A 15,514-nucleotide genomic window follows, 5' to 3' on the forward strand; every position below is an offset into this window, starting at 1 on the left:
CTTAGGTGATCGTTTACTCTGCAGAAGTCAAAGGGGCAGATTTAAAAAAACGATTCAATCCTTAAGATGCAAATAGGCACAAGAAGTGATTTTTAAAGACAGTGATTCTGGCATTAACTTCTCTTGATGAAAATGGGGTGCAGAACATCTGTAAATCCTCATTAGGAAGGTAATCACCTTAAAAGTAGGGTCCCAGTCATCTCAGACAATTTCCTCTTAGAATTTTTTAATGGGAATGGCTTCTTCTTCCTTCTTCTCCCATTTATTGACAAAACTAAGAGACAGAATTTGAGGTTTAGCTATTGTGAGGAATAATCCCAGTCAGACCATGAGAGCTCTTGCTGCTCAGAGGCTAAGGGATGCCATGTCTCCGTATTTAGTTTTGGTGATTCAGGCTCTGACCTTTGTTTTTCCTCTTTTCTTTTCAGTGGTGTCTTTACCTCTACTTTCCTCAGCACATCAAAGTATGATGTGCCAAAGTTAACAGGGCACATTGGATAAAGATATTCAGGGATAGATCCGTGTTTCAGTAATAGCTTCGCTAAACCAGGTTTACAATGGATTTATATTCATCTGAGAAAACAATGCAATGAACACAGGGCTTCTGAAAACACTATTAGAATGTATTTGTACACCAAAATGAGTATTCATTTCCATAAAAATGTTGCTTTTGTAGCAATGATTGAAGGACAAGGTAAGAGACAACAACCTCAGTGAGCTGCTGCTTGGAATTGCTGTGTGTGCTGGTGAGCTGGGGCTGAAAAACTGCAAGTGCAATTATATTGTCTGTATTTGATTGGGAATCCCAGAGAAAGATGTAAGCTTATGAAATGGTCCTCTATTGGAATAATAATTTAAAAAAGATTCTAAAGAAAATACTTCTGATAGTTGTGTGCTTCAGTAGATTATATGTGCTTAAAATGCAGTTCTGTTTTTGTTAACCAAGCATTAGGAAAGCAGTGCCATTTGTGTAGCAGACTCCCTAGCATTCCAAGGGTTGTGCCTCACAGCAGTCCTGCTTCTAACCTCCTCCTTGCAGTGAGAACTGCTCCAGGCTCCGGCACAGAGAGCAATACTTTGATGTAAAGAGGTAAAGACACCACTGAAAAGAAAAGAGGAAAAACAAAAACAAGAGAAGAAAGCAAGGAACATAGACAAAGAGAGTAGGAGCAAGAGTAAAATAAGGAGCTGGGAAGAAAGGGGCCCTCCTGTAGGGTGAGCAGGGGAGGAATGGGCTATCATCAGAACCTCCATTGCAGTTTGAGGAAAGACACTTCACTGCTTTTATCTCAAGCAACTACACCGGAACTATCTCCTGTTATACCACAGCTGGCACAGTGAAAGCCACCCACGTTATTAGAAAGGAGAAGGAAAGATCTGTTTGATTAAATGAAGGCAGCACTACAAAACTTAGCAGGTCTTGCAAGACAAGGTGAAGAAAAGCTTTCATTTAATGTTGTGGCTTGTTGAGCACAGCTCCTCTTTGTGATGTGTAGCCTTGCTTACAACAAACTGCTTTTGGGGTTTTCAGATGCCTCGGCTTTGCTTCAGCGTGTTTAATCACCTGCAAAAGCTGTTTATTGCCTTGTATACTTCCCCCATCGTGAACATTATCCTTTAAGTAGAAGGCTTTATGGCGAGTCAAGGCAGAGCAAGTGATGTAAGGGTACAAGGCGCTATCAAAGCGATGTGCAAGCACAGATGAAATAAATCCATATGAGGACTGCAAACTGTGGAAGTAGAAAGATAAGCCATAATAATGCAGTGCAGTGATTTCACAGGCACTATCTTATCCTTTAAAATGCACTGTTGTTTTTGAGAGTCACACTGGCAATCTCATACGCAACCATCAGAGAAGGACATAGGCATTCAAAGAAAATTAAGATCATGATAGACAAAGATAAAGAGGCTAATAAAGAGCATACATGTGCACTTTACTTCTGAAGGCTTCAGCTAAGGCACTGTAAAACAGCTGCAAATATAATAAAAAAGCGAAGCACTGAAGAAGTATTTAAATGAGAAAATGTTTTATTACATAGAGCACTTCCTTTATTAATAGAGAAGGATTCAATGCGTTTGTTAATGACCTGCATCTAAAAGAATATCAAGACCTGGGACAATTAATCAAAGACTTGTTACAAAAAAAGAATAGTTGTTCCTCCTGTGGAAGGCAGAGGTTGTTGAATTCAGTTCAGATATTTTAAAGCTTTGTGCAGGTATATCAAAGCTTCTAGTAGCTGTGCTGCCAGTGAGTTTGATGACAGATAAGAAATGGTGGGCAGCGTAACATGAAAGCAGTGCCAGTGACCTACCTCTGTATTTCACACACAACAATCTGGTATCCCTGGGATTTCCAAACTCTGCATTGCCATTGTTTTTTATGGAGAAGAACAAGAAAACCCACACAGCGTCATAAAAAAATTGGAAGGAAAGCTGATGCAAATTGTAAATTAGAGGGAAAAATGTTGGGCCAAATGGCCTTTCTTGTCTTTAACGTTCTGAATATTCCCACAGAGAAGGCCCATTACAGCTACTGACCAGCAGTTTGCCAATTCTCACTCCAAAGGAGTGATGTACGAATTTACCGCTCCCCTGCTTTTAGTTTTTTAAACTAACACCTCGCTGTGTTATTGACCAGAGATGCTGCCTGGATTTCGGTGTCTAATCCTGGTTATTCACCACATGAACTGACTTGGACTTTTAAATCAAATCGCGCTTGCTCAGCCAGAAGGGGCAACACCATCAGCCTTGAAATACATGTTTGTATCGGGCAATGCTGCAAAAACAATTTAATCACTTTGTTAAGAAAAAAAAAGATTTTAAATAAATCAATGTAACCTCACACGCTTACAGGATGGTTAGTTGAATTAGCAAGTTGGAATTATGACATTTGAAATCAGTGTTGTTGCAAATGCTAACCAACTGGTGTGAATACAAATTCAGCCTGGGGTTCCATCAGTTCTATTATATTATGAAGAAAACATATTTCCAGTGAATGCTTTATCCTTTCATTTTTCAAACGCACTGAAAATTTCTCTAATTCTTCTCCTTTTATTTACAATGCATTTATTCTGAGTTGTCAAATGCAGTCAGGACCACTTTAAATTCAAGAAATAAAGGGGAAAATTAATTTTATATAACTACCGCTGTTTAAAAAGCTAGATTTTCCTTGCCAAAAGGACCAGGTTATTTCCTTGTGGTATTTTGATACGCCTCTGTTAAGGAGGAGGAATGCTACTTAATGTTTTGGGAGAGAAGAGTGATACTTGTAGCTATATTGAACTTCCTTTCCTTTCTTAGAAGTAATACTGGTAAATTCGTATTTGTTACTGTCTCTTCATAGTGAATGAATTAAATTTACCACTTAACCAAGCATGAAATTATGTTTTCAATAATAATTTAATAAAGGCTGCCTAAGCTGGGAACAATTATATAACTCATTGAAGAACCAGTTATCACCAAAGGTGTCCATTTTAGTCATTAAATAAAGTGTGATTGCACATCCATAGCACATCTAGAAAGAGAGCTGATAGCCCACTGAGCTGCAATGAGGCAATGGAGGATGCAGGTAGTAAAGCTTATTGATTGGGCTCAAAATACCATAAAAACTTAATGAAATGTAACTTTCATCTTGCTAAAAAATTGCAAAATATATCTCTTTAATGCTATGTGGGCTCTTGCTACAATGGCAGATCTTGAGACGAGAACCATTCTCATTCAGGAATTGCTGTTCCACTTGTCTTTCTGTTTGCAGCTAGTTTCTGCGTGCTCTAATTGGATGCTGGTCCTCATGCACTCTCACCGTACAGTAGCATCATTATCATTCTTTCTTGTAACATTTGATGTACAAAACTCTTTTTCTATCTTCTCTCGCTATTAAGAAATGATTGCAGTCGGGTAAAGATTGTTGTAATAACTTGACAGACTCAATACCTCATCTAACACAACTACTTGGGTTGGAAAGATGATGGTAACTACTAAAGAATGCTCCCAAAACATGGAAGCTTTAGAAATAGAAGCACTGTTTGAATAGATTCAAATTCTACAGAACAATGCAAAGTCACTGTATAATCAATGAATATTAAGATGCTTCCCCACTGGTAGCCAGCTCTTAAATAGGCCTAGAAGAGGTGCAGCCAGGCTCCACCCCTTCCAGCAGCACAGCTGAATTGCCTTCACCTGTGCTCCCCTGGCTGGCTCAGTGCTCACCTCAGGTGATCCATCAGCGGTTCAGGCCGTGACTCAGCAGTTCCCATACAGTCATCCTACAGAGCTTCAACAACTCTTCCCCGAAAGTTTCACAAAGAAAAGTGGAAGATAATGTGTTGATCTGAACCTGTCAGCTGTAATTCCCCTCTTCCCACAGATGTCATACAAACATCCTATTATCTTTCTCCTTGTATTCATTCCAGGATAATATTCTGTTCTGCTGCCAATTCATTATAGAAGTCTCTGGTTTCACAACTTGTGACTGTGGAGGGCAGCTGAAACCTCTCCCAAACTGCTACCTCAAGTTTGTGATGCACAATTTTATCTCAAGATATCTCCCAGGATTACAGTAAAGAATTTGTTGCTAAAACTCCCTCCATCATCAAACACTTGAGAACAATCACAGAAAAATTGTATGTGTGCTCTCTGAGAAATTGCTTTCCCATTGTGCCAATGTGACTGATAGACACTCTGGTTGTACAGGACACTCATTCCATCACATCTCAAGAGATCTACCTTCTAAGGAAATCTGGACTCGACTGATGTATCACTCCTTTTCATGGAATTTCAGGTGCAGAACTCTTCTCTCTGTCTGCCCCTTTCTCTCTCTGTCTTCTCTTGCTGTTAAACAATGACTGCAGGCAGACTAAAAGTAATATTTATAAACTTTGTTTGCCAGACTCAATATTTCATCCCGCACAGCTGTTTTACTCCCCCATTACGTACACCAGATGCTGTAATACTGTTCCTAATTTAAGTGAGGGGTGTTCAGCTAAAGGCTGCTGCAGGTTCCCATGCCATAGAGCACTGACTTGCAGCTCAGCAACACATCTCTCCAGTAAACACCTCTGCATGGTAACTGCTGAAGCACAGCCTGAACCAATTGACCACCTGAGATGAGCAAAAAGTCAGCCCTGGGAGCAGGTGAAGGCCTTGCTCCACCTCTCCAAGACGCCTTTTAAGAGCTGACTCCCAGCAGGGAAGGATTTCTTTTAGAGATTGCTCCTCTTTGAGTCTTCTTAGCGAACCCAGGACAAGGGTAAGCTTTCCATCCATTCTTCTTTAGCATGATAACCTGTTTAGCTTAACTTTCTTGTATGTTTCTTAATTATGACATCCTATATTCGTTAATTATACACACCTCCATGTTGCTCACAGAAAAAGTAGTGTTAACCCTGCTAATGGTATCTGGCCAAAGCAGGAAGAAAAATTAAGTGCTGGCATGCCTTCTGTGCTTCCTAGCAGTTCTTCTCTTTATGAATCTCTTTCCTACGTGGCTCAGTGCACATCCCTTTATTCACGTGATTACTTATGCAGAGGACAATGGTGCACAAAAGGACAAACACTACTGGACAAATGATTCTAGAGGTTGAAATGGATATGTAATTTTACAGCTAAAGCATTTTGAGGAAAAGAAGCCTAAGTGGAGGAGAGAACACGAGAAAATTCCATTGGCCAAAAATGTTTAATTCTGCCAATGAGACAGTAAGAAAGCCCAGAACTAGCTGAGGAAGGAGGCTGGACTGAGAATGCTTCATTGTGATCAGCTTTATCACAGATCTGCAAATGAAACCAGGCTTTTACCCAAAGAATGATGTAGATCCAAGCAATGATTTCTAGATTCTTATCAATATGTTGCAGGAGTTTTCATTGGCATAGGCTTTAATAAGAAGAAATTCTGAGGTCTTTATTGAAGATTACATCCACAACTGTGTTTCTGATTTCATATTTTAGAGGATGAGAGGTAATTGTTAACAGTCCAGGCAGATATACATGCAATATGGTAATTGCAGCATGTTGGCCCTTTCATTAGGGCATTACATCTTTGTTTTCAGTGGTGAATATTTATCACAACACTGGTCTAAGTCTTCACGTGCAACAGTTTTTCTTCTTCCTTTGCACTTTTCTGGGAGAGCAAGAACAGGAGGTCATATAGCAGCTGGACACATACAAACATCTTGGTGATATTTGCAGTGAAATTCTAAGGAGAACTGAGCAAACCTTCAACTTCAAACAGCATTTAAAGAACATGACATTTGGAAAAATATCAGTCCACCCAAATAACTTGAGCTATTGAGGCAGGAGTTTCTCCCAAACCATTGAGACCAATGCAGAGATGCCCACCTGTAGCTCCTGGCCAGCTGTGCAGCACTTGCTCATGTTCATAATTTGAGCTCATACCTGTGCTTGTTCTCCTCTGAGCTAGCTTGGGTACTTTTGAGCAGATTCTCCTGTAGTGTATCTTTGGCCTGTGAGACCACAAAACTGTAAGAGAATTTTAGCTGTGACCTTGCTCAGGATGAGTACGGTGCCCTTCCACATTCCAAAGATTACAATACAGTTTGTAATGGTCCTTGGAAGACTTTTCCAGACTTGACTCTCTAACTTCTATTTATCACAACAGTAAGGATTGTGAAATTCCTTGTTTGGTGCAGGAATTCTTAGCTTCTGTACTTCCTGCCTTCATAGATATGGCTTTCAATAAGATGCCTATAACAAAAAATGCCACAAAAATTTCGTTATAACAGTAACAAACTGTTTTGTAACCTGCTTTCTACTTTTCTTTCAGTAACTGCAGTATTTGCTGGCCAGTTTCATCCAACTTTGACAAAGAAGAAGATATCTAGGTGTTCTGTTAAAATTGGCTATAAGAAGCCAAACTAATTTTGTACTGAGGGAAAGGCAGGTAAAACTAAGGTATTATAGATTGCTGTTAGCAGCAGTCAATTGAGCAATCAGCAGGTGCATTTGCAGGCTGGCTGTCACAAAGAGCTTGGAAATAGCCACAGCTCTGCTGTCTTTGCCTTGTAATGGAGGGTATTTGTGAAGTGAAGTGATAACAGGGTACAGAGGCTATAAGGAAGCTAAAATGTGATTCCAGAGGAAACTGGGCTTCATTATTTCTGCAGTATAGGGAACAATTTGTGTTAACAGGAAACTTGCATAACTTCTTGCCACAAAGAGGCCTCCAGAAAGGTCAAACTAGTACCACAAATACATAGGCACCTTGGTGACACCAAAGACACCTGGGTAATGACAAATGGGTACAAACATGGTACAAAAGTTTACATCATAATAGAGGATGATTCCATCTGAAATTTGGGCATAGATGCTGGCACGCACTGCTGCACTTCCAAACAATATCCTTTTGTATATATGCATTTATGTGCGTATAGGCTTGCACCAAGGAGTTTTGTGTAATTCTACAAGGACCCTGGATACGACATTCATCTTGCCAGGAGTAGACAATAACTTCCTTATAGTGAGAAGATGTCAAATAAACAAGATAAAGTGCCAGAGGTTTAAGCCTGAAGTTGAGATTTAGAGACACAGATTTATTGTTGGATGGCTAAAGAATTGAGTCTCTTCAATAGCACTGCCTTATGTGTGTGTCAAATCCATCGTGGTGGTGAGGTTCTGGGTGCAGTTTCTCTCTCCAGCATTCAAATCTCTCCTTTGGCAACCTTCCAGGAGGTCTGTAGAGCAGCATTTCTGGACTTCTAATTGAGCAGTACCTGGTAAATGGCCCCTAATGTATCAGGCAGAGATTTACATCCCAATTCATCTTTAGGGTACTGGGACTATGGCAGACTGTCACTTTTAATAACACACTGAAAGGAGAGATCATGAATTTACATTGGCATCAAAAGTTGCAGTCACTCCAAAGTAGCTATTTATGTCCATCATATAAATAATATGCTTTACAAAACTAAACACAAAAATGCACATATGTGGAAGGGCTGTGATGATATCAAAAACAATGCACATTTTTGATCTTTGTTTTTTTCTGAAGGCTTCTTTGCACAGTGCATTTGAACACTATTTTGAGAAGAGGTCTTAAGTACTCCTAGATGAAATAGGACTGGATGAAATATGTGGTTAAGGTTAAATCCTTAGTTAAGGCAAAGTGTCTTCAAAGGAGCTTTTATGTGCCACCTCAGCACAGCTGTACTGCCCTTGGCGTAGCCCTGGAAGCTGCTGCGATCTGGATTCATCTCTGAGATGTATTTCTTTTCACTGTTTGCATGGCAGCAAACAGGACTGCAGAATGCAAGTGGAGCAATTTAGTACTATCAGATTCTGATGTTGATATGCTGCTCCCAGTCACCGGCTGGGGCACAGTGGAAAGTATATGGGGGTAAAGGGTATGCACCCATTCCTTTTCCCTACACATCCAAAGGAAGTCAAGAAACACAATTTGTCCTTATTAAATCCTTTCTGCTTTTAACTGATACACAACTGCAGCTGAGATACAATCTCATGAGCCTTTAAAAAGAGGCTGTCCTTAAAATCAGAGCGTATCCTGAGCTCCAAAACAGAGTACGATATAGCTTGTGGAGTAAGCCCTCCAAATGGTTTCTTACTGCTGTATCTAGCATTTCTGGGGAAGTTTCCTATGGCAGAAAAGTGAGCTTCTTTTATGGCACTGGACCAGATTAAAAGGCAAGCAGAGGAGTTGTACTGAAGCCACAAAACCTTGATGGTGTGAAGGAGGTGCAGAAATGCATGCCAGTGCCATTCAGGTCTCCTTCATGATTTCAGTGGTGTTCCACTGCCATCAGCATCCAGAAATTTAGGGAAACACAAAGGTGCCCATCTGAGTCCCCACGTTCCAAACTGATTCCATCACTGAAGTGATAAGGAAACAGTAACACCACTAGAGACAAATCCAGACTCTAGATAAAAGCTTTTCCCTAAATAACTCTGAAGCAGTGCTCAGCCATTTTTCCTTTTCTAAATACTGAGTGATGAGGGCTAATATACAGCAGTTACTTTAACCTGCTACTTTAATTTTCTGTTCACTTATTACTGTATCAGAAAACTATTTAAGCAGCAACACTATATGCATTTTTTTATTCATTAAGGCTGTTGATGTTTGCAATAGATTTTTGACTTTCTAAAGCCTCTTTAAATCAAAACATCATATTAGTAAGCTCTCTAAAAATTCATCACAAATCAGTTTACAGGTGACATTGATGTCTTATTGCTACCCATTCCTCCTGGACCATTTCTAACAATTCATTTTTTATATTCCTGCAGTGCTGAAATATGGCTCAGACCAGTATCTGTCCTTTTAGCAATCACCAAAGCAAAGCTTGGCGGTTGTCATATATTGCACTCTTGAGAAAAATGCTAGTAATACTCTGAATTGATTGAACAGCATGGAATCAGAATTGGCTGGCAGAGAAACCATTTAGCTGATTTCAATTCATAAATCTCTTTTCTCTCACTCTATTTTAGTTTAGAAATTGCTAAATATTGCCATTATCTTGTGATGCATAGTATGAACCCATTATTTATAAATATATTAATTTAAATAATATGTGATTGCATTCATTAATGCCCCATAAAAGGAAGCAGACTTATGGGTTTTACTGAACAGCTTTAATTGAGCACACTGAGCTCCAGAAAGCACAGAACAGCCCCTGGCCAGCAGACACAGAGCTGCTTGTTTCCTCAGACACAATGTTCTTCCTCATCTTAAAAACAAAGTGATTTTAAACAAACTTTACCTGCTTTCAACTGCTGCTTTAAGCCTGCAAGCGTGACCTGAAATGATTGCAACACAGGATATTGCTTACAAGGTAAATTAGTTGGCAAGATTCACTTTGTGTCTAATAAATGTGTTACTTAACAAATTTTTAGAAGGGGGAAAAAAGTATGGACAAGAACTGCTAAGAAACAAAGCTCATGCTAGATGGAAAAAAAAAAAAAGATTTCCTGAAGAAGTCTTAACAACCCATCAGTTGTGCTGAGAGCACTATTGCCAAGAACTTGAAAATCTAAAGGCAGAAGTGGCACACATGGAGATCACAGGTGGGTGAAGCCGTGCCTGGGACACACAGTGGCACACAGAGCCCAGCTTATCGCGCGCTGATCTCTTGCTCCAGCTGCAACAAAGCACAGCCCTGCTCTGCTGCTCCGTGAGCTATTCAAGCTCTTAATCCTACGCGTACAGCTGGGCACAGATGTAGCCTCTACCATCACAGGTATTTCTGCTGCTGCCTTTCAGTCTTGATTTCATTTAGAGTACTTCCAAGGCCTCTCGTTTGTTTCTATGTTTTATACACACACGTATTTACAAATTTCTAAGGGAAATCTAAGTTTTCCTTAAAATGTGAGGAGGTTTGCAAAACAAAATGTCCCCTATGGATTGTAGAATGCAAATCAAGACAGCAGCAAAGCTTAACCTCGCAGATCCGCTTTGGACCAATATGTGCAGAGCCACGATAAACTTCTGCTCTAAATTTACAAACAGAGTACTATGTTTGCATGTCTATGACTGCTTCTCACCTAACTGGAGCTTCAGAAAATTTACTCTTAATGAACCTTGGAAATAGGGTTCTTCAAAGTAAGTCCGCAGAAAATCAGGAGATGAGATGGGTTACAGGAGATCAGGGAACGAGTTTTGGGGAACGAAGGCAGAGATCTTGCGGAAAAGATACTGCCAGCAGTGGTGAATGAGGGAGGAAATCCCAGCAGAAGTCTGGCTCAGTGCACAACGGGGTGGTTTGTTCATCTGCTGCCAGCAACAGTACCTACATGAGAGCTGGAAACTCTGCTTTGGAGGCAGCACTTGCTGCCTGTCACAGCAGCTCGGCAGGGAAGTTATCCTGCTGTATTGCAGATGTTGCTGGGTGCCTCAGTGCTTGCTGAATCCAAAGGAAAAAGTAGAGAAAGTAAGTCTATATTTTTCTTTGTGACAGAGTGAAGAAGTGTGATTTGCATATTAATAAGAGTTTATATTGTTTATTAAAATGGGTTGTTTATCTGAAAAGGGCTGCATGTTCAATTCACTAAAACGGATAATCAAGAGACAAAACTGGGCCTGAGATAGAGCTGAAACTTGGGGAGTTTCCTCAAAAGCAGCATTTATTCTGGGGAATTTATCTGCATGTAAAACTCATTAAATATCTTGTGCTCAGATTCTGGATCTTGAAATCCAATTAACTGTATCAATGATATTCAGCCTTGAGGACCTGAAAAGCCACTTTCTCAGGAAATTAAGAAGCACAAACATACAAAATAACACAGCACAATTCAGAATAACATCTGACTATACTTGAATTGTAAATTGCATGAGCTGATACTGCACTGCGATGGTTTAACAGCACATAAAGCAATATTACCATTGCTCTCTGGAACTTTGTTGTGCAAATTGGATCAAAAGAGGTTTATCTACTTAGCAAATTACATTGCCATCCCATTTGCTCCTGAATGGATTGGGAAGAAGTTTCTTCTCAGCCTCAGGTCAGCAGTATCTGTTAAGTCATCTGCTTTGTAACCGGCCACTGTCTGCACTCTTCTCCCCTTGCTGGCACTGGGGTAGGAGGATGGCAATGTTGCTCATTTGTACTCCCCTTTTAGACCTTCACTTTTCTTTAGGAACAAGAAAATACAGCTTTTAATTCTCAAGTGGTCTAAAGAGTTGCAGTTGGAATTGGGAAACCAATATGGTTTTCCAAAGTGTCTTCCATTACTAATACTGAAACAAACTTTCTGATGGAAGAGGCTAGACAGGTGGAAGGCTTCCTTCCATCTACCTGCTCTCATATGGCACGATTCCTGCCAGCTCCCTTTTCAAAAGATGTGCACAATTTTGCCTCTGTGTGCCTACCTGCAAATTCCTTTTTTATTAATTCATCATTTTTTCTTAGGATCAGTTCCGTAAAGCCCTTTAGTTTACAACACAATCACAGTCAAGTCTTGTCATAGAAATTCCTTGGCTGCCATACCAACTGGTTCATTGCCCTGAAAACTGAAGTGCTTCAGCCCATAAGAAACATACATCCACTTTATAAAAAACATTACAAAGAGTGAGCATAAACATGCTGCCTGCCAAATCACCTCCTCACTGAAGCCTTAACTATGAGGAAAGAATTATCTTAAGGCAGCTTTTCCTTAAAAGAGCATTTTGATTCAGCCATTTTAGAAATCCCTCTAAAAAAGATTAACCACAACTAGAACAAATCCTGTTCTCATAGCATGATAGAAAGCCATCACCGCCTGGCAGCAGCAGGACAGCATTTGTGAGTGCAACAAGGACATCTCATTTCTGACAACATCTCCAGGCCCTCAGTGCCTCTGATATTTTATTAATAATCAGACACTTCCTTCATCCCAAACTGGCACAAAACCCAGCTGAATTCTTAGGACCGCTGCAGTCACTGCATATCCTGAAACTCCTGGCTTTGGCTTAGTGATCGCTTACATGTCATTTCTTTCTGGACTTTTATGTTATATCATTCTGTAATTTATAAATAACCTGAAAGATGTCATTCTTTATATAAATGATTGAATCAATACGTTTGTTGTCTTTTTTTTTTTTTTTAATAGAAAGAAAGGCTCCAATGCAGTTCTGTATAAAAGGCAAAAAGCACATTTTCCCCTGAAACGTGGACCACAGCTGGAAGCATTACTGTCCTTCAGTAAGTAACAATACCACCATTTTTTCACTTCTGTAAGGAGGTTTACATCAATTCTGTTGTGTGTGCACTTGTACCACAAGAAGCTCAATAGGAAAAACAGAGCATATTCCCATCTCATGGCGTTTCCAGCAGAAATCTCATTTGTCAAGACAACGGGAGAAGATAAATCATTTTCGAATAACCTTTTGTTAGAGTTTCTGCTTGTTCCAGCATTGTAAGTCACAGCGTTTTTCCATTTGCATTGTTCTTTGTTGCAGAAAACTGAACAGCAGAAGAGAATTGTCTGCCTAAAATAAGCAACAAATCTTTAAAATATCTTTTTAGACAAATTTTAGCTCCTATGATAACTTAGATGCAGTAAAAAAAGATCAGTGATGAGGACCTATCAGTGATATTTTGGCACATATGCACACCTCAGACAACGATCTCCACCAGTTTGAGCAGAATTATTTATCAAGGTTGCTTTCTGCCTCTACCTTTGGTGTGCCAGCAGTCCACCTCCTGAGCCACACGTGGGCACGTGGGCGTATCAGAAAGGGCTCTGCTTTCACACAGCAGTTTATTCAGATACCCAAATCTGGGTAAACAGGACAGTTTCTATGCATATCTTTAAGAAAGATTATTGATCAGAACAGAGGTTATAAGCTAGTCAGTCATGGCAGTCGCTTTTCAAAGGAAATTATCATGCTAATTTTAGCTGAATAAGACTTTTTTTATAGCTGAGCTCATCTTTGCCAGCCTGTTTTTCATTTGATCAACTATTCTTGGAAGATATACTTCAGATCTATTAAAGTAAATGTTGTCGTTTTGTTTTCTAATTAATTTATGGCAGCATATATCCAATAGAAGATTCATCCTTATGAATCTCAGTGCCAGCATTGTCTGGATTACACAGAAACTAGATCATTTTTAACTGCCTGTCCCATGCCCAGATATGTAGCACGTAACTCCCTATTATCTTCTTGGTTTTATAGCAGAACACAAAGAGCACATACCTTTCTTCCCCCCGTGTTGATGCGAAGCGGAGTTAGGAATGGATCAAAAATCATATGGCTGGTTTCAATATTGACGGGTGACTGCCTTTTCCCAACAGAGCAAAGATTCCAAGCTGAGTTCACCAAACCCCAAAAGGAGGGAACTGTAAAATAGAAAGCAAGTGCAAATTCAAGAAAAGTCTGGAAAGCCTAGAGAGATTGACACAAGGCAGACAGCCAGGTAATCAGACTTGTCATACACTCTGCGTGCACACACTGAAACTGAAAACGGGCAAATCCATCGAGCACTTGATAGTAAAACTTCTTAAACAAAGACCAAAGCGTATTGTTCCCTACACATTTGTACCAGGAAAGAAGGTGTACGTTTGAGTAACTGTAATCCCAAATTCAGCCACAAATAGCTTTTTTGCTGTTAGTTTTATCAAATATTTACTTAGTGATAGGTATGTTGCTCATTTGTCCTTACGGTAATTTTACACAGTGTGTCATTAGACTGAAACCATTCCTTTTTACTCACTTTTAAAAAGTTTCAGGTTTACTAGAATTTGTTAAAATAGAGCATAACTGTAAGAAAAATGCACACCATGAACCCCTGTCAAATATCTTGTTAAAAAAAAGTTCCAATTGGATGCTGATGAAAACCAAGCAGGGCATGTGGGCACAGAGAGGGGCAGCGGTGCATTTCAGCAGTCACAGCTCTGGGCCACCTCTGCTGCTGCAGATTGCTACGAGTGTGGCACGCAGCTCTTGTTGGTGGCTGGATAAAATGTACAGCTAATGGTGGTGACTGTGTTGAAAACAGTGTTTGTAGGTGAGAATCTGCTCTAATAGATAGACAGTGTTATCCTGTCTTTGTAGCTTTTGCCGTTTCTGTGGAAATATGTGGAAGCATTACTTCTGGATACACCTATGAATACATGGTTGAACAAAAGGTACAACGCTGGCAAACTTTTCTTTGGGATCAGAAAGATTGCTTATGCTTCAAGTGAAGGTTAATTAATTATGGGTGACCTAAGGGTGACTGAACACCCTGGTTAACCAGTGGATAGTGACATTGTGCAATATTAATCACTAATTATATTAAATTGAAGTGATTAGTGTTGCTTCTTAGATGCTCAGAGTATTAGAAAAGTGTTCAGAAGCACAATGAAAAATTCCCAGAAGTATTTATGTAGAACATCAAGGTTTAAATTAAAAATGAGCGCCGAATTCACTGTCTAGTCTAAAGAAATTAGTAGCTGAATCTAAGAAAACATAGCAAAATAGTCATTATTCTATTATTCCAGGTTAACTAGAAGACAAGATTCTACTAGGGGGAAAGTAGCAAAATATTGTTCTTTTGTTACTTCACAGCTTTTGTTCCATCAGGCAATGTTCTAGTAGAGACTAAGTCATTAATGAAATAGTTTCTCCCTCACCACAGTTACCTGCACTGTATGTCCATAGAAATCCAGTCACGTATGAGTGGGGATGCAATGCACCTTTGTGTGTGGACCTCTGAAGCATTCTTGACAGCAGCCTGGCACCTGCATCGCACAGGAGCTCCTTTCCAAGCTGGTTTGCATGCAGCCCACACAGCAGTTTATGATCTCGTTTAACAGGGCTCTCAAGCTACTGGTCATTCTGCCAGAACTTGCTATATAGTGATCGTGTCATCTCTATCTTTATAAATCATCCTAAACTTACATTGCTTGAGCTTGCTTCTCAGCACATTACACAGACAAAAGGTGACAAGTTTTGCCCTGACCAGTGTCATGTCTTCACATTTCTCCTAACAGAATTTCTTCCAATTTACTGGGAAGAAGTTTTCTTGAGATGTATGAACGTGCTTGAATGTGGGATTTTGAAGGCTGTTACCAAACCTATGCATAACAACAGCTA

The 15,514-nt window shown here is 39.8% G+C and overlaps 1 protein-coding gene across 1 annotated transcript in view; it reads right to left on the minus strand.

Moving 5' to 3' along the window:
• CA10 (carbonic anhydrase 10) overlaps positions 1-15,514 on the minus strand; it is a gene marked incomplete at both ends in the record, with an annotated part of 152,653 nt that overhangs the window by 74,757 nt on the left and 62,382 nt on the right. Inside the window, one exon of the mRNA XM_079544433.1 lies at positions 13,634-13,776. Coding sequence (XP_079400559.1) covers positions 13,634-13,776 — 143 coding nt within the window. The remainder of the gene's footprint in view (positions 1-13,633; positions 13,777-15,514) is intronic.

This window comes from Tetrao urogallus (genome assembly GCF_951394365.1).
Source record: "Tetrao urogallus genome assembly, chromosome: 18".
In the NCBI taxonomy this organism is placed as follows: Eukaryota; Metazoa; Chordata; class Aves; order Galliformes; family Phasianidae; genus Tetrao; species Tetrao urogallus.